The 22,973-nt window shown below is 42.0% G+C and overlaps 1 protein-coding gene across 1 annotated transcript in view; it reads left to right on the top strand.

The window, feature by feature from the left end:
• CSMD2 (CUB and Sushi multiple domains 2) overlaps positions 1-22,973 on the top strand; it is a 628,049-nt gene that overhangs the window by 57,210 nt on the left and 547,866 nt on the right. Inside the window, exon 2 of the mRNA XM_056122939.1 lies at positions 8,019-8,235. Coding sequence (XP_055978914.1) covers positions 8,019-8,235 — 217 coding nt within the window. The remainder of the gene's footprint in view (positions 1-8,018; positions 8,236-22,973) is intronic.

The raw sequence follows: 22,973 nt of genomic DNA, 5'->3' as shown, positions 1-22,973 counted from the left end.
CACCAGATTCCCAGTCTGGACTAAGTTGTGGGTAGGAGATCTTGATGGGCAAGTTGATTTGCCTGAACGCCTGCTCTCCTCCAGGTGGCCGTGGAGGGGCACTTCATTCATTACTGGCTCTGACACATGGCTGTCAGCAGCCAGCATGCTCAGATTCCAGCCCACAGCCCTAATTGCCTTCTGGCCATCTCTAGCTGGATGTCCCACTGGCATCTCCAACTCGATTTGTCCAAAATTGACCTTATCTGTCAATAAATATTTTCAGAATTAAATTGAATCTTCCTGTCAAACCCCTCAAAAGAGTTATCTCTTCAAAATTATCATTATTTGTAGATAACGTGAGTGTAGACCTAAAACACCCAAGGGAATCAACTGAGAAATCTTTCAAATTAATAAGAGTTCAGGAACCCAGTTGGTTGCAAAATGAATATATAAAAATCAATAGGTTTTCTGTGTATCAGTAATAACAAGCAGAAAAATATAATGGGGGGAAAATATTATTCACTAGAGCAACAAAGAGTGTCTGGGAATCACTTTAACAATGTATGACTGGGACTGAAATAAAGATGAGTAGCAATCTTACTGAAAGATTAGCTGGTACTTATTGATTACTTACAGTATATCAGGTACTGTACTGAGCATTGAACCAGTAAGCAGATAACATCACATTAATCTGTATGACCATTCTAGAAGTGAGGTTAATTTTAAAGATGTCAAAGCTAAGCTTGCAGGGCTTATCTATAGCAATCACAATGTGTTAAGTGGCAAAATTGAAATTTGAGTCTTAGGCATTTTTGTCTCCCAAATCCAAGCTTCTAGACTTTTCACAAAGCCAACCCAGGATAAATCATAGATACACAAACAAAGTTGTAGATAGAGTCTGAATATTATAAAATAAGTAAGTCATTTCCCCATATATTTATTAAAATACAGTCAGAGTGTCCACTCTTGGCAAGTCCTGAACCAACTGACAATTCTGATAAAGGTTCTGAGGAACAGAGAAGACTTTGACTTCCATGTTAGTGAAATGGGAAGCCTGAGACAGGTCTTTTGGGAATGTCAATAGAAGAAGATATTTCCAGGCAAAAGACTACCCATAAGAAATGGAACATTTTGATTTACATGAAAAATTGAACCAAATCAAAAAGCACACAGCTAAGTAGTGGACATCATTTCTGATCAATAGAACAAAAGATGAAAGTCCTGGTCTTAGAGTTGGTACCAACTGAGAAGAGAAATAGTACAACCTTACAGAAGACAAGTAACTCAGGCTGTTGAACCTAATACAATTAATAGAAAACCACTGCAAAAATGTCCATGGCATGCATGTAATGCACAGGTGATATAAAACTGTAAGTCAATAAGAAAAATAAATGACCTGATTGAAAAATGAACAACTTCATCAGATAGTTCTGAAAAGGGGAAATAAAAATTAGTAGGGATTTTCAAAAACTGCTGAATCAGTCATAAAGAATAACTAAATAAAACAAGATAAAATGTTTGGCATGCCCAAATAGGCAAAAATGTCTCAAGAGAATGCACAGCGCTGATGAAGGCATGTTGAGATCGAGACTCCTGAGTGTGACTGTTAAGAACATGACTGTTACACATTTTCTAGGAAGTATATGTGCAATCCAGAGACAAAACCTCAGACATGATCAGACACTTTCTAGCCAGGAACTTGCATATTTAGAAGTCTGTCCTAAAGAAGTCATCTCCAGCCCATGTATGAACAACAACCTAGATAGAATTCTCCAAGATTGTTCTAGAGCCTCAAAGAGCCTGTTTAGTATCTGCATTAACGAGAGAGGTTGAAGACAGGAATAGAGGCGATAGCCCACAAGAGGTATTGAGAAGGAAATGTAAGCACCCTCGGTTGAATGTTGGTAGCTGCATTCTAAAACAAGAGAAGCCACAGAATTGTTTTATGTTTGGTTCTTCTTCTGGCCAGTCAAGCTAGTCTAGAGATGTAGAACAGGGAATCTTTCTTGGAAGAAATTCAGCGTTTGATAGGCATGAAAGGGCAGGTAGCCTTCCTGGCATGGGTTCTCACTCTATTAGTGTTTCAATCTGCAGTGCTCGCCTGAGCTCTATAACTTTCTCAGCTCACTCACATGCATACAATTTCAGGGAGACTTCCACGCAAGTCAATCTTCTAGCCCTTTGCAACTGTCTCCAACAGTGCTTACTACAGAGGTCAGCCAGCTAGCAGGGACAATTCTCCCCTAGAAACCAGAGCTGGATGCAGTGACTGCATCAGTGTTCATTCTGGGACTCTGGCCACGGGAAAGCATTTTCCACTGCACTGACCAGCATTCTGTCACCGACCCCGACTTGGAGTCCAGGTCTTATTTATAATAGGAAAAAAAAATCCAGAAACAATTTAAATGTTTGACAATAGGAGAATGCTTCAGTAAATTTTAGTGTAGCCACATACTAGAATGCTGTGCATCCATTTAAAATGCTGTTTATGAGCAGATTCAATATCTTGGGGAAAAGCTCCTGTTATAATGTTTACTGAATTGTTGCAAAAGAAAACCAAGAAATGACCTGAATGGCTGTCAACTGGGGAGTGGTTGAATAAATTGAGGAATATCCATGCTGTGGAATATAATATATTTATATAAAAATAAGTTAGATATGTATCTACTGACCTGGAAGGGATCCCTGATGGATTGTTAAGTGAGAAAGCAAGTTGCAGAGAAATGAGCTAAACTTCGATCTTATTTTTAAAGGCAAGTAATAAAAATTCTCTGGAACGTGTCCATTTGAGTGAAAGTAAGGAAGGTTGGAGTGGGATCCAGACTTGCCTGTTAACTTTGGTAACTTTGGACTGGGTGGAAGTAGAAAGCCCAAAGATCAATTTTTCTTTCTACTTGCCTTTGTGTTACATAGAAGCAAATTTATATGCATTATAAGGGCACATTGCCTCTTGTAATTTAAGACTGAAGAATAATTTACTGAAAAAAGCACAGACAAATTGTATATGAATATGTGTGTGTGTTTTATAGATTTAACTTAGTGTGAAATATGCATGGAAATGTAGAAAATAATGAAAATATTAAAAAGTAGTTGCCTCTGGAAAGAACGTGAAATGATAATGTTTTTTCTTAATTCTAATATTTCACAATTTTTCTACAAGGAGAAACAAGTATAACATACTGTTTGAAACATAATAGCCCTCACTTTCTTTCATAGCCAATCTTGACTTTAATGATTACAGCCTGGCCTCTCCTCCTTACCACTCGCCCCTTGCCTTGACTGAAGCTCTGTAACCATTCAGCAGATATGCTTTGAATTCTAGGCACTGAGGTGCAGAAGTAATCTGGAATAAGTGCCCTATTTCATTAATCTTCCTCTTAGAGGGCCTGTTTAGACACCAAACCCAACGACCTCATCCTGGACCTTCATCTTACCTCTCTGTACTCAATGTTCCATGTACCTTCTGCATGGAATTGTCCTGCAGCTCTTTTCCCACCATCCTGCCTGCCCCCCTGCCCATCATCCTTCAGTTCCCACGTAATGGAAAGTGTTCCCAGAAGCTCTGTTCTGAGTTTCTTCGCTGTTTTGTCTACAAAATACTGTTAAGAGAGATAACGATTCATGTCAAGATTCTGAGTCAAAGCTTCAAAACTGGGCCAGACTGATACTACAGCAGGTAGGGTATTTGTCTTGTGTGCAACTGGGCCAGGATTTGATCCCTGTCATCCCAGATGGCCCCTAAAGACCCACCAGGACTGATCCCTGAGTGTAGAGCTAGGAGTAAATCCTGAGTATCGCTGGGCGTGGCCCCAAAACAAACAAATTGCTCAAATGAGCAGAAACTTCAGGCCAGCAGATAGGAGCTAAGCAGCAGTCTGGGATGTTGTGGATGGGGGATGTTGGTCTAGGACATTTGCATGAGGAGGAGGTTCCTTCCAGGGTTCTATACAGCAGCATTGCTCTGTGTAACCCATATGCACAGTATTTCCATGGGGATGGGTTGCTCATGTCTAGTCTATGATCTGGGTTCCATGGTCCATCATAGAGTATAACCAGAAGAGTAAAGAAAATTATACATGGAACAGCAATATAGATGCTATGGCATCACTATGGAGGTTTCAGAACTTGGACCCTAGTAGATCAGCTGTGAATAGTAGTGAAGGGAAGCTCAAGAGAGTGATCTAGGAGAATCCTTTGAAAGTTGTGGATTTTGAAGCTTTGTTTGATTGTTATTGTGGTCGAATGCTTTTCTGATTTCTGGACCATTTATGTTTTCTTTTGTGAATTAATTTTATCAGGAGTCTGCTCAGTTTTTTAATTATTGTGCTTATTGTTTTCATATTGGCTACTGATAGTTCTTTCTATATTGAGGCTTTAATATATTAAGAAGGATAAAAATTGGTTCATATTAATAGTTCATTAATAGGCAAAAATTAAGGTATTAACTTTATTAACTTTTCATCTAATGTTTCTTATATGCCTTTTGATTTTTGTTTCTATTGCTGAGATACATTTTAAACTTTTTTGTATGAAAGTATAATTTTTGTAGTAACTCTTACAGATTTTATCCTCTGCAAACCGAAGTCAGATCATTATTCTTGGCTGGGCTCAGGGGACCATATGGGATGCTGAGAAGTGAGCCTGGGTTGACCACATGCAAGGCAAATGCCTTACTTATTAAACTAGCTCTCCATTTCTAGTTTTTTGTGTATCATGTCCACCCCTCTGCAATACCATATCATAGCCTGCCCTGACTCTCTTGGCCACCTTCACATTCTGTGTAAGTCCTTTGGTGATTTGACTTAGCACCTTGTAGGATGCCAATGTCATATTTACTATCTTTTAAAAATTGCATTGTCTCTGACTCTCTTCCTGGTGAAACTTAGGAATCATTTCATGAAATTTAAAGCAGGTCATTAGGCTTTTGATCAGAATTGCCTTAAACTTATAAATTAACTTTTCAATAACTTTTCAAAAGGTTAATATCATAAATTAACCTTTCAGTAGTTAGTCTTTCCACTCAAAATTACATTATGTCTTGTCTCTCCAATTATTCAAATTTTTATCCTCTCTAAAAGTTATTTTCATAAGTGCCTGCACAAGTCTTATAAGTATTCTTCTTTAATATGAATTTAAAATTATAAATAAGACATTTAAAATATTTTTATCTGTAATGGACATGTGGAAATGTTATTTTTTGTGCATATGTATGTATTTAAGTGTAAATATGTCCACATGTATATATGTTCTTTTTTAGCATCCCTGGGTGGACAGGGATGATCTTGTATATTTACTGGTATTTTGCATTTGGCTATCTTCCTGAAATTTCTTATTCATCTAATAGCTTTATAATTGATTCTCATGGGTTTTCAGGGTAGATTAATATAGCTTCTGAAGGCCATATTTTCATTTGTTCTTTTTCTCATTTTTTTTCTTGTGTCGCATGGTTTGGCTCTTCCAATAAAGTATGAAATCCCAGTGGTGAGAGAAGCTTCTCTATCTTGTTCCTGATCTTAATCACGTGTTTCATCATAAGTACATGTTCGTTATTATTTTAAAATGGATGCTTTATCATAGGAAATATTCTTTTTCCTGGTCCCAAATGCTTATTTTAATCAGGGTTACATGCTAATTTGGTTAAATGCCCATTTAGCATTTGCTCAAAGACCTTGACTTTTTTCTCCTTTAATGGGATACTTTGTGTTAAGAGATTCTTCAATATTAAAGTCATTTTAGAGATTAACTGCCCTTTCAGATAATCCCTAATGTGGGTCTTATGAAAAATTAGTGGTGAGTCCATTCCTGAGTGTCATAGTTGAAAAGGTAGATCTGAAGTTCTCTGCTTACTCTTGACTCCCTTCCAGGAATAACTGCTACCTGGGGCCATCCTTATTTCCTCTTGGTCTTAGTTCTTCATCTGTAAAATGGTTCTAGTATCCACCTTATAAGGCTGCTTTAAGATTCAGTGTAAAGTAAATGTAATGTAATGTTTTTAAAAGAGAATCTTATCAGATATTACATCCAAGCACTACATTACATTACAAGAACTTGTCATGTGCTTCAGACTGAACTCGGGGGGGCAGATTAAAAGATAGGAAAACTCACATGTGGTCTGTCTTTTGGAGGAGTTTAAAGCCTGATAAGAAGATAAAATTTTATGAAATAATCACATTGAAGCCTGGAAATTTGCTACTATGATCAGTGCTACCAAGGAGAGATTATGGAGTCACAAGAACAGAGAATGGGGTACTACCTAATCAAGGAGAGACATTTGATTGAAGCTTTAGAAATAATTTTACTGAAGGGGGGTGTTCAAGAGTGTTCTAGGCATAGCAGATAGCTTATGCCAAGGGGTATTTCAGGAGCTGTGCTGTGAGGGCCCATGGCCAATATAGACAAGCCTAGAGGAATTGCATTTTCTGGGAAGCTGGTGGACATGATGCTAAAGAGGTCACTGAGGGCCAGACCATGCAGTAACCTCTTAGTTCAATTGGTGATTTCTTTTTATTGAAGAATAATGAGGAGCCATTGAAGTTGGGAATAAGTATCATGGAAGCAGAGGTGACCTAAACTCATTTCTGTTTTGAAAACCTTTTCCCGGCTACGGTATTGGCAAGGATTAGCATCCACGTGGTTGGTCAGTTAATTAGTTACTATGATAGCCCAGAGATTGGTGTTGGCTGGGGAAATTGGAGAAAGGGTGCGAGAGTGCGAGACTGACCTTGGGGTTGTGAAGGAGAAGGTTTCAGGACAGTACCGGTGTGTATGTAAGGGCCAGAAGTGGCACATCATGGGCTTGGGCATTCCCAAAGAAAATGGCAGGTCTGGAACTTGGAGAAGCCTTGGCCTGCAATGTGTAATTGAGAGTCATCAGTGTGCAAATAGGGAGATCCTCTAGATTAAGAAGAGGGAGAGAAGAAGTCCCAAACTGAATGAACAGAAGAGCCCAAGAATGAGTGGTAGGAGAGAGGCCTGGCCCCCAATGAGGTGTCCCTGAGCAGTAGTAGCCTTGTATCACCAGTTTCTGATTAGACAAGCTCTGCTGAGGTGCTGTGATCAGAACCTCCATTCCAGCCTGAACCTCATGTGGCATGCACCCACAGGACAGCCTGACACTTGGGCGGGGTGTGTTCAGAAGGAGGGTTTGTGAGCAACAGGATCTGAGGTGGCTGAGAGAGACTCTGTTTGATGGAGATAGAAAAATAAATACCAGCTGGATCGACCAGTGATCCTGAGACACCCACTGGGGTGGATGGATCAGATCAGGAGGCAGAGCTGACAGAGCTTGAGAGTGAGTGGGAAGTAAAGCAACAAAGACAGAAACCAGAGACAGATTGTGTTTTCTAGAAAGTTGACTGTGAAGGGGATGAGAGACAAAGCTGGAGGGGAGATGAGGAATGGAGGGAAATTGTTTTCTTAATGACAGAGCACTGGGGCACATTGGAAATGGGGCATTTCCAGTGAAGAAGACACGTGTGAACATCCATAGCATACTGAAGGGAGAAACGTGCACTTAGGGAGGGTGGAGAGGGGCAGGATCCAGGATCTGAAGGGCACAAGGAATGGTGGGTGGAGCTGGGACCTCCCTGGGAAGAAGGAAGAGGGCCTGGGGCACGCCTGAGCGGGTGTGGAAGTGAGAAGAATGGAATCCCCACTGATGGAGGAATGTAGAGGCAGCTGGGGTGGTGGGAAGGGGTGAAGCCTTCAGTCTGGAATATGATCTCACCGGCAGGGCCTGCATGCTGCCTGGTGAAGTACTTTTGAGTCTGAATGCTCCAGTCTTCGTTTCCTTCCTCACAGCATGTTTCTGAGGCTGGACTATTAGCTACACATAGACATGTAGTAAGCACGTGTCCCATCAAGTTCCCCTACTGGGTCTTTACCCTGTTTGCCAACCTCTGTTGGAGCATCAGGCTAACCTGCAAGAAGCACTTGGAAAAGTGGGTCAGTGGTTCTCTAGCACACAGCTCCTGTCTCTCTGGATGTTTCTAAGAGTTCTTGTGGCTGCACTGAACTGTTCTCTTTCTCTCTCTCAGGTCAGAACTGCACATTCCAACTGCAAGGTCCCAATGGGACAGTGGAGAGCCCCGGGTTCCCGTACGGCTACCCCAATTATGCAAACTGCACGTGGACCATCACTGCAGAGGCCCAGCACAGGATCCAGCTCGTGTTCCAGTCCTTTGCCCTGGAGGAGGACTTCGATGTCCTATCTGTGTTTGATGGCCCACCTCAACCAGAGAACCTGCGAACCAGGTACCCCTGCACCTGCCTGCTCTTCAGAGCAAGCAGCTGGGCCCTGAGGGGCGGGGCAAGGTTGACTTAGATGCAAGTTCAAGGTCAGACCCACAGCAAACACTGGTTTTTGTGAGCTTGACTTCAATTCCTCTTGTTATTTTACTCTTTCCAAATGCTTTCTCCTACGTAGAAGTATCCAATAGAGAGGATGGATGTGTAAGCACGCTGGAAGACTAGATAGGAAACATATAGGGGCTGGAGAGAAATTCAGGACTTTCCTTTGCATACCTGTGTGTATGTGGTTCTATTGATGTATATTCCTGGTGTACTCAGAGGTAGATATTTCTTCCCTTGGACCAACAGGTATGAGTTGAAGACTAAAGTAACTTTGTCTTGTATGCTGTTCTTGAAAACCATCACCACATTCATCTCCCCATTAGTCATACATAATCTTGGTGTATGAAGTTTCAGTTACTGAGACTGATCACAGTTGGAAACTCTTGGGTAATAACAAGACTTTGAGAGAGAGTGACCACTTTCATGTATGTATGCTTGTCTACTCTAAGTTGTGATAATTTATAAATTAACATGCTACAGCTTTAATGAAAATAACAAGTAATAAAAATTATTACATGTCATTAATTACAAATTACTTCTTATTTTCATTAATGTGTTACCATATTAATTAGTAAATTAAACTTTATGATAGGAAGTATGTATAAGAAGAAACCCAACATGTACAAGATTGGTACTGAGGTTTCAACATGGGGAGTATCTTGAAATGTACTTAGAGGGCGTTTGAAATTTGTTGGTGTTTGTCCTATGTTTATGTGCCCTTGACTGTGAATCTAGATGGGGAATTTTCAATTTATTGAAAGTCTATCTCAGTTGATACAAGATGAATCCAGGGAGGAGGAATACATGCTTTCCTGGTACCTAAACTGCCTCCCAAGGGAGAGAGCTCACTTCCGAAAGGAAGAGAGGAACAGAAGTTTCTCTCTCTGAAGAAAGGGGCCATGTGCTGTGTGCTATGGAATGGCTTGCTGGCTCCTCCCCAGGAAGTCTAAGGGTTAATTGCTGCCTTCTAACCCCAGGATCCCTAGGTGCTTATTAGCAGTGCTCTATGGAGTGGTTTCTGAGCAATTGCTTAATGGCAAGTCTTTATTTAAGATTCCTCTGAGCCCTTGGCTTGCAAGCTCCTAGAGCAGTGCCACAAACTACATTTAACACCTACTTCTGGCTAACTACAGGGAGGCAGGACACCTCTGGGTAGGGCCCCAAAGCACAAACATAAGCATATAATTAAGAGACATCAGGCTAAAGTTGCAAATCTGGGAGACTGAGACTGGGTAGTGCTGAAAACCACAAGTTTGGATAAAGCCTGAGAGTCTTCGCTAGAGATCGAACGATGCCAAGAGTGTATACTATTGGTCAATGATGAATGAAGGCTGAGAGATGGAAGCCAGATCAGGTCAGTACAGCCTTGGTGGGGTGTGGACAGTCGAAGGCTAACTTCCTGGTTTTGTCTTCTAGAATTCTTCTAATTTCCTTGCAATGAATAGGGTCTACCCCGTGTGATCTTCCAGTCTTCTGACAGATGGGTTTTCTAGTTTTATGAGGGAAGTATAGAAAGAGCCTACAGAGTGAAACTTCTGTGACTATGAAGATTTCTCTGATCTTGAAAGTTGGCCACAACACAGACTCCTTTGGCAGGGTGGAGGAGGGGAAGGATTTGTTTGTTTGCTAGGTCATCCCACCTTGGGGTCCTTATCTCTGCCATCTTCCTGATCTGCTCATTTATATTTATTTCACTTTTTTATTTTTGGCTTTTTGGGTCACACCCGACAATGCTCAGGAGTTACTTCATTTTTTTTTTTAATTAGTGGATCACCATGAGGTACAGTTACAGACTTACAAACTTTCCTGCTTGCTTTGCAGCCATACAATGGTCGAGTACCCACCCTTCCACCAGTGCCCATTTTCCACCACCAGTGGTCCCTGTATCCCTCCCATCACCCCCATCCTTTCCCCTACCCCCACCCCACCTCTGTGGCAGGGCATTCCCTTTTGCTCTCTCTCTTCTTTTGGGCGTTGTGGTTTGCAGTAGAGATATTAAGTGGCCCTCATGTTCAGTCTATAGTCTACTTTCAGCGTGCATCTCCCATCCCAAGTGGGCCCTTCCAGCACCCTTTACTTGGTGGTCCCTTCTCTATCTGAGCTGCCTTTTCCCCCAGCATGTAAGGCCGGCTTCTAAGCTGTGGAGTAATCCTGCTGGAACTTATCTCTCCTGTTCTTGGGTGTTAGTTTCCCATTCTGTTACTTTATGTTTCACAAATGAGTGCAGTCTTTCTATGTCTGTCCCTTTCTTTCTGACTCATTTCACTTAACATGTCACCATGTTGATCCACCTATATGCAAATTTCATGACTTCATCTTTTCTAACAGCTGCATAATATTCCATTGTGTAGATGTACCAAAGTTTCTAAAAGTGCTGCAATGAACATGTAACTGCAGATGTCATTTCTACTATTCTTTTTTGCATCTCCGGGATATATTCCCAGAAATGGTATTACTGGGTTAAATGGGAGATCAATTTCTAATTTTTTGAGAAATATCCATACTGTTTTCCAAAAGGGCTGAACCATTCGGCATTCCCACCAGCAGTGAAGGAGAGTCCTTCTCTTCACATCCGTGCCAACACTGGTTGTTTTTGTTCTTTTGGATGTGGGCCAGTCTCTGTGGTGTGAGATGGCATATCATGGTTGTTTTGATCTGCATCTCCCTGATGATTAGTGATAAGGAGCATTTTTGGCCATTCAGGTTTTTTCTTTGAGAAAGTTTCTGTTCATTTAATCGCCCCATTTTCTGATGGGGTTGGATGTTTTCTTTTTGTGTGGTTTACTCAGAGGTTACTTCTGTCTCTGCACTACAGGAATCACTCCTAGTGTTGCCCAGGGGACCATATGGGAAACCTAAGATCAAACCCATCTTGGCTTCATGCAAGGCAAACACCCTACCTCTCTATCTCTCTGGTCCTTCCATTTATTTCAGAAGATGCCAAAGGCATGCAAACTCAGCCAGGGAAAGGGCTGGGAAGTGGCCTATGGACTCTATGGAGCTCACCACTTTGGGAACACGAGGAGGGGAATTGACTCCAGAGGGTGATTCAAATAGCACCATATTATGAGCTCCCTGGGGATATCAAAGTGGTGCTTTTGGGGCGTTGAAGGAGAGATGGCAAGTGTGTTTGGGGGAGACCCTTGGGTCTTGGTGGATTTTTCTGTATTCTTGCTTTCTTCTTAGTCTACCCAGCTTTTATCATATTCACAAATCCATTTCTATATGAATTGTTTACCTAGTAAATCATGAATTTTATGGAGATGTCCAGGTGTCCGCCTAGAATTGTCAGTGATTTCCCCATGCAGCAGTTCTGTCTCCCTGGTTTGGAATTTCTTTTTTCTTACATCTGCTCCTGCATGTTTGTGTTTTACTTCTTTTTACTCAATTAGTTTTGCCCCAAAAAAGACTCAGTTTGTTTTTTGCCCCCGTCCAAGTTTGCCATGTTGATTGGCCATTTTAAAATTTCAACTCTGGGGCTATCTATTTTATTCTTTCCCTATTATACAACCTATTGATTTCAGCTTTTAACTCTCTCTATCCTTTTCTTCTCCTTACCTTAGGCTGGTGCTGCTTTTCTCCTGATTTTGAAAATTGAATTAGTTTCATTATTTCTTGTTTGGTAATAAACACACTAACAGGGATTTTCCCCTAAGAATAACTTTGACCATATTCCATAAATTTTGATGGATAGTCATTATTTCAGAGTCTCTAATTATAGTTTTGTTCCTTCCCTGACTCTAGGGTTTTTGTCCCTCAGATTTTCCAATAAGATTTTTGTGTACTTAAAATTATTTTCAAGTTGTATTGCAATAGAACCAGGTTATAATTTCTACTTTGTTTTACTATTTTTTCTTTAGTACAAGATCAGTAAAAGTATAAAAGCAGCAGTATATAATTACAAGATCAATTTTTGCAAATGTTTGTGAGTCTTTGAAAAGAATACATATTCTGTGGTTGAAGGTAGTAAAGGTTAACATTCTTAAATTTATTTTCAATCTTATTTTCTAAGTAATATATATCAAGGACAGGCAATGTATTATTTTCATATTTTCACTATTGTTTTTTTAATTTATCCATTTATATCAAAGTTCAAATTATGTACTTTTTTTGGGTGGGGGGGCCATACTTGGTAATGGTTAGTGGTTACTCCTGGTACCACACTCCTGTTAGTAAACAGATTTACTCCTGTTAGTAAACAGTGGACCATCTGGGATGCTAAACTCTTCAGTATATATTTTAAAATATTAGGTCTCTAGAGCGAATTTTATTTCTTCAATAGACAAGTTGTAGGAGACTAGATTGATAGTACAGCTGGTGGGGTACTTGTCTTGCATGTGGCTGACCTGGATTTGATACCCAGCGTCCCAGTGGGTCCCCTAAGCCTACTGGGAGTGATTCCTGAATGCAGAGCCAGGAATAAGCCTTGAGCACCGCTTGGTGTGGCCCTCAAAACAAAACCAAACAAAAAAAAATAGATGAGTTGCTTTTATCCCCGGATGGATTTTTGCCTGAAATACTCCTTTCATACTAATGTCCTCACTCATTTTTCTCCTCTTAGTTTGCCTTTATTGGATCCACCTCAGCCACTTCTGTTTGTTAGATTCCTATGCTGTTACTGTAGGTGTGGTTCAACATCTAGTTGGATTTTTATTTTTAAACCATTCTCCATCTCTCTTAACAGGAGCTGATGATCCACTCATAGTTCTGGTAGGTGCAGTTGCTCCTCAGGGTACCACTGCCCCCTATATTGTTCAATGCCCACCTTCTGGGGAAGCAGTGTCCCTCACTCAGGGAGATAGTGGCCTGGAGTGAGCCTTTTTCCTGGGTCATGCTGGGACTCTGTTTCATAGAGATTCTTTTATGCTTGAGCATGCACTGCCCCCCCTTTCCTAGTCTCCCACACTGACATATAGATCCCCTCTTCTTACAGATCAGAGCTGATTTCCATGACAATTTAGGGGGGTTGGGTGGAAGCAGGGAGCTCAGTGTGCTGTCTTGCCTCTCCATCTGGAACTCGCAATTTCTTTGATATTATTTTTAGAATATTCATCACTAATGTACAGATATTGAATCAATTTTTATATACTGGTCTTGTGTTCTGTGACCTTGTTGAATTTATTCTTAATAGTTCTAAAATTTTTTTTTTTAAAAAGATTTGTGTGTAAAGGTAATTTTGGTTATTTCTTTCCAGCTTAGATGCATTTAATTTCTTTTTTCTTTTTGCGGAACTAACCCTGGGTAGAGCCTTAAGGATAGTTGGCTTTTGTTTGTTGGTTGGTTGGTTTGTTTGTTTTTCGGACCTGGGGGGGTTGGGCCACACCCAGCTGTGCTCAAGGCTTATTCCTGGCTCTTCCCTCAGAGATCACTCCTGAGGCTCCAACTTGGGTTGTCTACATGCCAAATAATCATTTGACTATACGCTTTCTGGCCTACGACAGTTTGTGGCCCAGGAAAGTAACCTACAAGAGGCGAGGAGAGTGGACATCACTGCCTGACTCCTGACCTTGATGTGTCCAGTCTTTTGCCATGAAGTCTGATGGTTGTGGGAGGAATTTATTAGAAAGTAGATGCCCTCAAGCAGAAGATTTTGGTATAATCTGACTGCGTTGTGCAATGAGGACCAGGCCAAGCAAGAGACAAAGGCAGCCCAGACTACTGCAAGGAAGAGGACAGGCATGAGTTGTCCCATACTACAGGAGAGTACCCTGAGAATGAAGGGATTTGGAGGGACTATAGGTGGGGATAAGAAAAAGGGAGGGTGGAAAATGATTAGTGTGTAGCTTGGAAGCAGATCAGCCTGTGGGGGATACCAGTCATCAGTGACATGTGTCTCTGAGTATGGACTTATGTTTATAATAGTTTTTTTTCACCAAGAACAGTGGGGTCATTTTCTCTCACCTGTCAAGCAGTATGGCACAGCAAGGAGATTGACTGGCAGATTGACACCCTACCAGTTCATATACTTACTAATGCTGTGACCATACATTTAGGATGACCTGAGCTGCATGTGCACTGGAGGTGATCCTCACCCACCCTACGTGTTGCTGTGTGTTATCTTCTGCTATGGATTCCTGAGAACCTGCATGCTTGGTTTGCATCCTTTCCTGCCCTGTAATTATTAGGAGCAAAGCACAGGCCGTTTTGACAGTATTAGTTCCTCTCTTGACATTTCTTCTGGGGTCCATCTTTGAGGAAGTATTGGGTTTCCAGGGAGTCATTCCTGGAAGATGGCATTGCTGAGTCCATGGGTTAATTGTCGGCAGTGGGACAGAAGAAACAGGAAGCCTGAGCAAATTACACCTCGCTTAAATTTCTCAGGGTTTTGTTTTTACTTTTTCAAACGTGACAGTTCTAAGGTTGCAGTTCTATTTCTATGTATTTATTTGTTCTGTTGATTCGCGGGGGGGAGGGGGGGCTGTCTCCCAAGTGGTGCTCTGAGCCAGTTGGAGGCCACATCCAGTGATATTCAGCCATAATGTGGTACTGCTCAGATCCTGAAGTACCAGAAACCAGGAGAGCACCCCTAGTGATGCTTAAGAATATGTGTGGTTTTGGTAATTGAACCTAAGCCAGGTGAACGAAAGTCTTGCACTCTAGCCCCTCTACTAAATCCCCAGCCCTCCTCAGTATATTTTTAATGCTTAACTTTTCTCTCCCATTTCTCCTAACACTTTTCCCGCCACTTGTACATTCACTCCAAAAAACGAGTAAAGAGGCACCTCACCACCCTTAAATGCTCCTTTCTCTAGTTCTGTGCTTACAGCTTGTGTTGCAAGTCACACATTCTCTTCCTGAGGAGATCCCAAACTCTTTGAACTAGGAGTCAAGCCGCCTATATTTTTCTGCAGCAGAGTGATGCAGTGAAATGTATCCCTTGCAAGGGCTTGTCATGGAATTTGAGTTCTAGCTCCTCCCTGTCTAATTGGCCTAGATGAGTTGAATTTGCTCCTCTTCTCAGTCTTCTCATCTACAAATGGGCTTATCAATGTATGCATCATAGGTTGGCTGTTGAGAGTTAAATAAGATACTGTATGTAAACTGCTTTGAATCAAATTGAGATGTAAATAAAAGGAATAATTTTATACTTATGGGAAAAAAGAGAAACTACAATGAAATAGAAAGACAAAAAGAAGCCCAATCAAGACATCAATTGATGGAATGGTGGGTGGAGATCAAAATGACATAATTTGGACCTCCAGAGACATGCATTGTTAGGGCCTGGAAGTGTGCTTGATTCTCACTAATAGAGGCAGACCAGGACATCCGTGGGCTGAGTCTTGGGAGGTCACTAAACATTGACCACACAGAAAGCCACCCCCACAACAAATGTCTGGAATACAAAGATTGAGGAAACGTAAGGTAGAGAGAGGGTGGAGAAAAGACCTTGAGTACCACACCTTCCTGGGTTCTAATCTTATTTCTGTAGTAACTAGAACAAGTGAGTCCACTCACCTGAGACTCTGTTTCCTCTTCCGCAAAATCTCAGTGATGCTTGGTCCCATTGCCACACTTGGTACGGTGAACGCAGAGGCACTGCTAGGCACCCGGCTCCCAGCACCCAGCACCCAGCTTGTTCTAAATGCAGATGCCATCCATCTTCCAAAGACTCCTTTTCTCCACCAGGAGCTCATAGCCATCTTCTTGAAAGCATCTCACATTTCATCTGGCGCTATTCACAAGCAGACACACCCCAGGGTGCCAGAAGGCAGCGTCTGGCTGCTTGAAATTAAATTTACAATAGAAGCTGATCAGATTCTTCTCATAATGGATCAGGCTGGGAAACAGGAGTAGGAGCTGGTCCTGAAGGCCGGGAAGCCTGTAGGAGTTTAGAAATTAGCAACCAAAGAACAAAGAGCCTCCCAGATACTGCAGTGTCAGCCCTGCCCGAATGAATTACTGAAACAATCTCCACATCTCTGCTTTTGCACAATTAGATGGCCTTCCCATGCTGGCAAGCATCCTATTGCAGTGCCGTTTAATGTGGAATGAAGTTTTCTAATGGAATGCGAACAAACACAATCTATGGAGATGCTGCTAATAAACTGCCTCACTGTATGGAGAAGGGCTTCTGGGGGCGCTGGTGATGACTGCACCAGTTAAGCACAGCTAAGCATCCCTTCATTTAGACACTTGGGCTCAAGTTATGGTAAACACTACAACTCGTTCCCTCAATTACTGGCAATCCACATTCTGTCATCAGCCTAAGGTGTAATGCAGTTTCAGTCATTTGGAGCTGGTTGCAGATTTCACTCAACTGGCGTTAGACACCTGTTTGGAAGTTGTAAAAATATCACAAATTTGCCAGATTTACTGTCTTCTTTTGCATATGTATCAGTGCCGAGGCTCTGAAAAACCCTGCTGAGTATTTGTTGAAAAAGCATGCCTTGCAAAAGCTGAGGGCTTGCCCTTACCGAGCGTGCTCTTGAGGGCATGAGGCAGCTAGAGGGTCCGGGGCAGAAGGGGGCTTCATACTTTAGGATTGAAACAGAGAGAGTTTCTGGAAAGATGAAGAAATGAAGACATTGTACACCTGTTGGCAGTCATTCCTTGTGGCAGACAAGCCACTCATTCATTCATTCATTTATTTGTTTGACATTTATTGGATGCCCACTTGGAATGCCACGTGCTGGGGAGATCACAATGCATGAGGCCCTTTAGTGAGAAAGATACATAAATAGGCTGAGATAGTCCAGGATGCCACCTGTTGTCATGGGGGACCTGACCTCACCTTGGGGAGATCTCTGTAGAGGCTCCTCCGTGGGTCTGGATACTTACCTTCTCTGCCCCAAAGATCAGTGATCACTCTTGCATTCATTTTTCTCTACTCTGCCACTTCCTAAGCAGGGACTCCTCAGAGATAACCTGTGACTTTTCTGTGCATCTCATCCTTCCTTGATGCCTCTTGGATCAGCCTGTGTTCATTCTCTTTGGTCTTGCACGTGTGTGCCATGATTTGACATGTGCTTGTGTCTCCCGTTAGCCCCCCACTTCACTGTGAAGACATTCTTTTTGTTTTATTATCCATCAGCTCTCCATGGCTATGACAGAGTAGGGGCACAGTAGATCTGTTTGCAGTGAATGATGGATGCTCTCTGGATGAAAGGCTTCCCAAAAGCGCATAGAACCAGGGTGGGGAGCATGTTTGAAGCAAACAGAAGAGTCATGTGCACTGAGTCGGGCTGTGGAAGGACAGACCAGGCACAGAATGGCAGGGGTGCTTTGCAGGGGAGTATGTGGGAGTGTTGGAAGCATGAAAAGGCCAATTCTAGGGGTTCCCATATGATGTATTGGCAAGCTTGTCATACATCTGAAGGATAGAAAGGACCCAGACAAGGCTTTCTATAGGCATTAAACATGCTGTCTGTAGCATGTGCTGCATTTCTATAAAATCTGGTCCTATATATGCACACCATTATTCACTGCTGTGGGCTGGAGTGATAGCAAGAACTAATGGGTTAACAGCCATCAGAGCTCAGTTATACCAGTGATATGAGCAAGGGATATAGCTATAAATCCCAAACACAAATTTAACAGAACTGAAAACATGAGATCTAAGTGGCAACCACAGAAACTTTGTCATGTGCCTGTCAAGTTGACAGGTGGGGGTCGGGTGGGGGTTGGGATGGGAAGGGAATCTGGGAACACTGGTGGACGGATTGGTATTGAATTATTGTATGCCTAAAACACAGCTAGTAGTAACTTTATAAATCATAGCTCTTTAATAAATAAAGAAAGAAATAAACAACAAAAACTCTGGTCTTAGCCTTGGGAGGGGGGCATGATTTCCTTCCCTGGGTTAAGGAGGCCAAGTGGCTGATGAGAGGACCACCCTGGACCTGTGAGGGCCAGAACCTAGCTTTCCCCCATCAAGATGCTTTTTCCCTCTTGAGAAACGTTTGCATGCATTCCACTTCCTTAATAAAAAGTCCATTCCATTTTCCTTATAAAACAGTTTCTTTCAAAGGATAAAAGTTAGTTTTAAAAAGTCAAGCATAGCCACAGTATATTATACCCAAGCCCTGGTCCCAGCCCTGCTCCCCAGAGGTAACCACTCTTCCCAGTTTGGTGTGTGTCCAATTTATTCTTAAATAAAGATTCATTAAACTGCCCATGAGGCTTATTGGGACATTCATCAGCCCTTTAGAAATTGTTCTGATGAATTAAGTGTAAACTAATTAGAAACATGGATTCAATTACCCTCGAAACACACAAGGGTTTAATAATTAATAGGAAGAGGGCTTGAGGCCAAAGGCATTATGGATTTTATCAAACCCCTACATCTAAAAAGTAAATATGTTTGATTCACCCTAAATGCTGGCAAAATTTGCCATTCAGAGACAGACTATTGACAGGAACTTCATATTGAGTCAGGAAAGTTATATTTGTGTCGTGAAGGGTCAGGAAAGTGGGCAGGGCTGGCACTAAGGGGGGTTGCTCAGTGGGGCTGCCTGGGCCAGGGCAGCCACCTACCTCCCTTTTCAGGTGATCACATTGGCCTGGTCCCCATTTTCCCCAGGTAAGCTTTGGAAGGGCGGTGGGGTTGGGGGTAGGGGGTGTTTGCTAAGTCCCCAAGGAGATCCATCGAGGGAGCCCCCTGGAGATGAGACATGCTGCACAACTCTTTGGGGAGACATTCTGTGACTCCCTTTAAATATGTACTATGATGACTGAAGACAGACAGGTGGTCAAGATTGGAATGAAAATACATTAGCTGATTCTGACTGAGATGTCACAGAAGAGTCACAATGTAACCGAAGTGAGGAGGAAATGATTGCTTTCACTTTCCTCACAGAGGCCTGCCCTGGGTCTCTGTTCAGATAGACAACCAGGTCACACTGGCCTGCACAGTCTTAGTGGGTTCACAGGGACTGGGGAAAGGGGTAGGGGTGAGGAAAACTGAATCTTCCTGGCCAGGGGCTTGGCAAAATGACCCAGGGGGCAACCATGTGCTCTGTTCCCCAGTGCCAAAAGTGGGGCTTGGGCACACTGGGTATGAGGAGGGGTTGGCAGCAGGTGAGATACAAAGCCAGGTGGACAGCAGTGTTGGAGGCCTGAGCAATCTCTCCATTCACAGTAGGATAGTGTGGTTCAAGGTCAAAGTATTTGTGACAAAACCTCCCTGGCTTGTTCGCCAAGTCTGCTCTTTCATAGCAGCCACAACAGAAGACCCCGTGGTGCCATGTTTTTCAAGATAAAAGGTCACACTGTCTGCATCACTGTCCACGATGATGATACCACAGAGTCACCAGGTGGTGATCAAAGCTTCAACATTGCCCCAGAGTAGAGTTGCCACCCCAGACTATTATCTGCCCCTTTCTTGCCAGTGGTGGCCCATGGGGCTGTGACGAAGATAAGAGTAATAAGGGAGTGTTCATTTTTTTTTCTTTTTTTTTTTAATGGATATTCCTTTTTATTTATTTATTTTGTTTCTTTCTTTTTTTTTTTTACAGTTGTAGATTTACAATTTTTTGTGCTTGGGTTTCGATTATACAATGATCAGATACCCATCCCTCCACCAGTGCCCATTTTCTACCACCATGGATAATATCCCCCCACCCCCACCCCCCCCATCCCCCCTGTCTCTGTGGCAGGGCAATCCCCTGTGTTCTCTCTCTCCTTTTGGGTGTTGTGGTCTGCAAAAGAGGAATTGAGTGGCAAACATGTTCAGTCCATAGTCTACTTTCGACATGCATCTCCCCTCCTGGGAGGATCCTCCAAACACCCTTTATTTGGTGCTCCCTTCTCTATCTGAACTGCCCTTTCCTCTAGGATACCCGGCTGGCCTCTAAGTTATGGAGTAATCCTCCTGGTGCTGATCTCAGCTATTCTTGGGTATTAATCTCATACTTTGTTACTTTATATCCCCCAGATGAATGCAATATTTCTATGTCTATCCCTCTCTTTCTGACTCATTTCGCTTAGCATGATACTTTCCATATTGTACCACTTGTATGTAAAGTTCATGACTTCATCTTTTCTAACAGCTACATAGTACTCCATTGTGTAGATGTACCAAAGTTTCTTTAACCAGTCATCTGTTCTTGGGCATTCAGGTTTCTTCCAGTTTCTGGCTATTGTAAACAGTGCTGCAATGAACAAACAAGTGCAGATGTCACTTCGACTATACATTTTTGCCTCTCTGGGATATATTCCCAGGAGTGGTATTGCTGGGTCAAATGGGAGCTCAATTTCTAATTTTCTGAGAATCGTCCATACAGTTTTCCAGAAGGGCTGAACCAGTGGACATTCCCACCAACAGTGAAGGAGTGTCCCTTTCTCGCCACATCCACGCCAGCATCGGTTGCTTTTGTTCTTTTGAATGTGGGCCAGTCTCTGAGGTGTGAGATGGTATCTCATTGTGGTTTTGATCTGCATCTCCCTGATGATTAATGATGTAGAGCATTTTCTCATGTGCTTTTTTGCCATTCGGATTTCTTCTTTGAGAAAGTTTCTGTTCATTTCATTGCCCCATTTTTGGATGGGGTTGGATGTTTTCTTCTTGTGGAGTTTAACCAGTATTTTGTATATCCTGGATATCAACCCCTTGTCAGATGTGTATTCGGTGAATATCCTTTCCCATTCTGTAGACTGTCTTTGTATTTTGGTCACTGTTTCTTTGGAGGTGCAGAAGCTTCTTAGTTTAAGATAGTCCCATTTATCTATCTCTGTTTTCTCTTGCTCGGCCAGTGGCGTGGCATCTTTGAAGATACCATTAGCTTCAATGTCATGGAGGGTTTTGCCAACTTTATCTTCAATGTACCTTATGGTTTCTGGTCTGATGTTGAGGTCTTTAATCCATTTTGATCTTACTTTTGTACATGGTGTTAGGCAGAGTTCTGAGCCTATTTTTTTGCATGTAGCCGTCCAGTGATGCCAACACAATTTATTAAAGAGGCTTTCCTTACTCCACTTCACATTACTTGCACCTTTATCAAAGATTAGATGATCATATGATTGAGGGGAGATGTCAGTGTATTCAACCCTGTTCCATTGGTCTGCAGTTCTGCCTTTGTTCCAGTACCATGCTGTTTTAATTATCACTGCTTTGTAGTACAGTTTGAAGTTCGGGAGGTTGATTCCTCCCATTTTCTTTTTCCCAAGAATTGCTTTAGCTATTCGTGGGGGCTTATTGTTCCATATAAATTTCAGGAGTGTTTGCTTCATTTCTTTGAAGAATGTCATGGCTATCCTTATAGGAATTGCATTGAATTTATACAATGCTTTCAGTAGTATTGCCATTTTGACAATGTTAAGTCTCCCGACCCATGAGCAGGGGATATCTTTCCATTTCCTCATGTCCTCTTTTATTTCCTGAAGTAACGTTTTGTAGTTTTCTTTGTACAGGTCCTTTACTTCCTTAGTTAAGCTGATTCCTAGGTACTTGATTTTCTGGGGCACAATTGTGAACGGGATTGTTTTTTTCATGTTGCTTTCTTCTCTCTCACTGTTTGCGTATAGGAAAGCCATGGACTTTTGGGTATTGATTTTATAACCTGCAACTTTACTATATGAGTCTATTGTTTCTAGGAGTTTTTTGGTGGAGGTTATTGGGTTCTCTAAGTAGAGTATCATATCATCTGCGAATAGTGAGAGCTTGATTTCTTCCTTTCCTACCTGAATGCCCTTAATATCTTTTTCTTGCCTAATCGCTATTGCAAGTACTTCCAGTACTTTATTGAACAGCAGTGGAGAGAGTGGGCATCCCTGTCTCGTCCCTGATCTTAGAGGGAAGGCTCTCAGTTTTTCCCCATTGAGGATGATGCTTGCTGTAGGCTTGTGGTAGATGGCTTTAATTATGTTGAGGAAGGTCCCCTCTATACCCATTTTGGCTAGGGTTTTCATCATAAAGGGGTGCTGGATCTTGTCAAATGCTTTCTCTGCTTAATCATATGCTTTTTATCTTTTCTTTTGTTGATATGATGTTGATATGATGGATTATGTTGATTAATTTTCGAATGTTAAACCATCCTTGTATCCCTGGGATGAATCCTACTTGGTCATGGTGTATGATCTTTTTGATGAGTAGTTGGATTCTATTTGCTAGTAGTTTGTTGAGGATCTTTGCATCTGTGTTCATCAGGGATATCGGCCTGTAATTCTCTTTCTTTGTGGTATCTCTGTCTGCTTTTGGTATTAGTGTGATATTTGCTTTGTAGAAACTGTTCGGAAGTGTTTTTGATATTTCAATTTCGTGGAAAAGCTTAAAGAGCATTGGGAGTAAGTCCTCTTTAAAGATTTGGAAGAATTCACTAGTGAATCCATCCGGGCCAGGACTTTTGTGCTTGGGGAGACTTTTTATTACCATTTCAATTTCCTTGGTGGTGATAGGTCTGGTCTGTTCAGGTATTCCAGGTCTTCTTGGTTCAGCCTTGGGAGTCTGTAGGAGTCTAGGAATTTATCCATTTCCTCGAGGTTTTGATGTTCCGTGGCATAAAGCTTCTCAAAGTGGGAGTGTTTATTTTTATCTTCTACTCCTAGTCTTTGAGCCTTTGAAGCCATAGAAATTTCTATACCAGGACCCTTGTTACCTGGGAAGCAGGTTTCAGGGTAGACGTAGGCTTGGGCATGTCATTCTAGCCTTTACTCAGACTCCTTGTCAGTTGAAAGGGACACCCAGATACTGAGAAGCTTAGCAT

Source organism: Sorex fumeus, unplaced genomic scaffold, assembly GCF_029834395.1.
Source record: "Sorex fumeus unplaced genomic scaffold, SorFum_2.1 ptg000047l, whole genome shotgun sequence".
Taxonomy (NCBI): domain Eukaryota; kingdom Metazoa; phylum Chordata; class Mammalia; order Eulipotyphla; family Soricidae; genus Sorex; species Sorex fumeus.
Note: the sequence above shows the minus strand (reverse complement) of the source record. Positions and strands in the feature narration are given on the sequence as shown.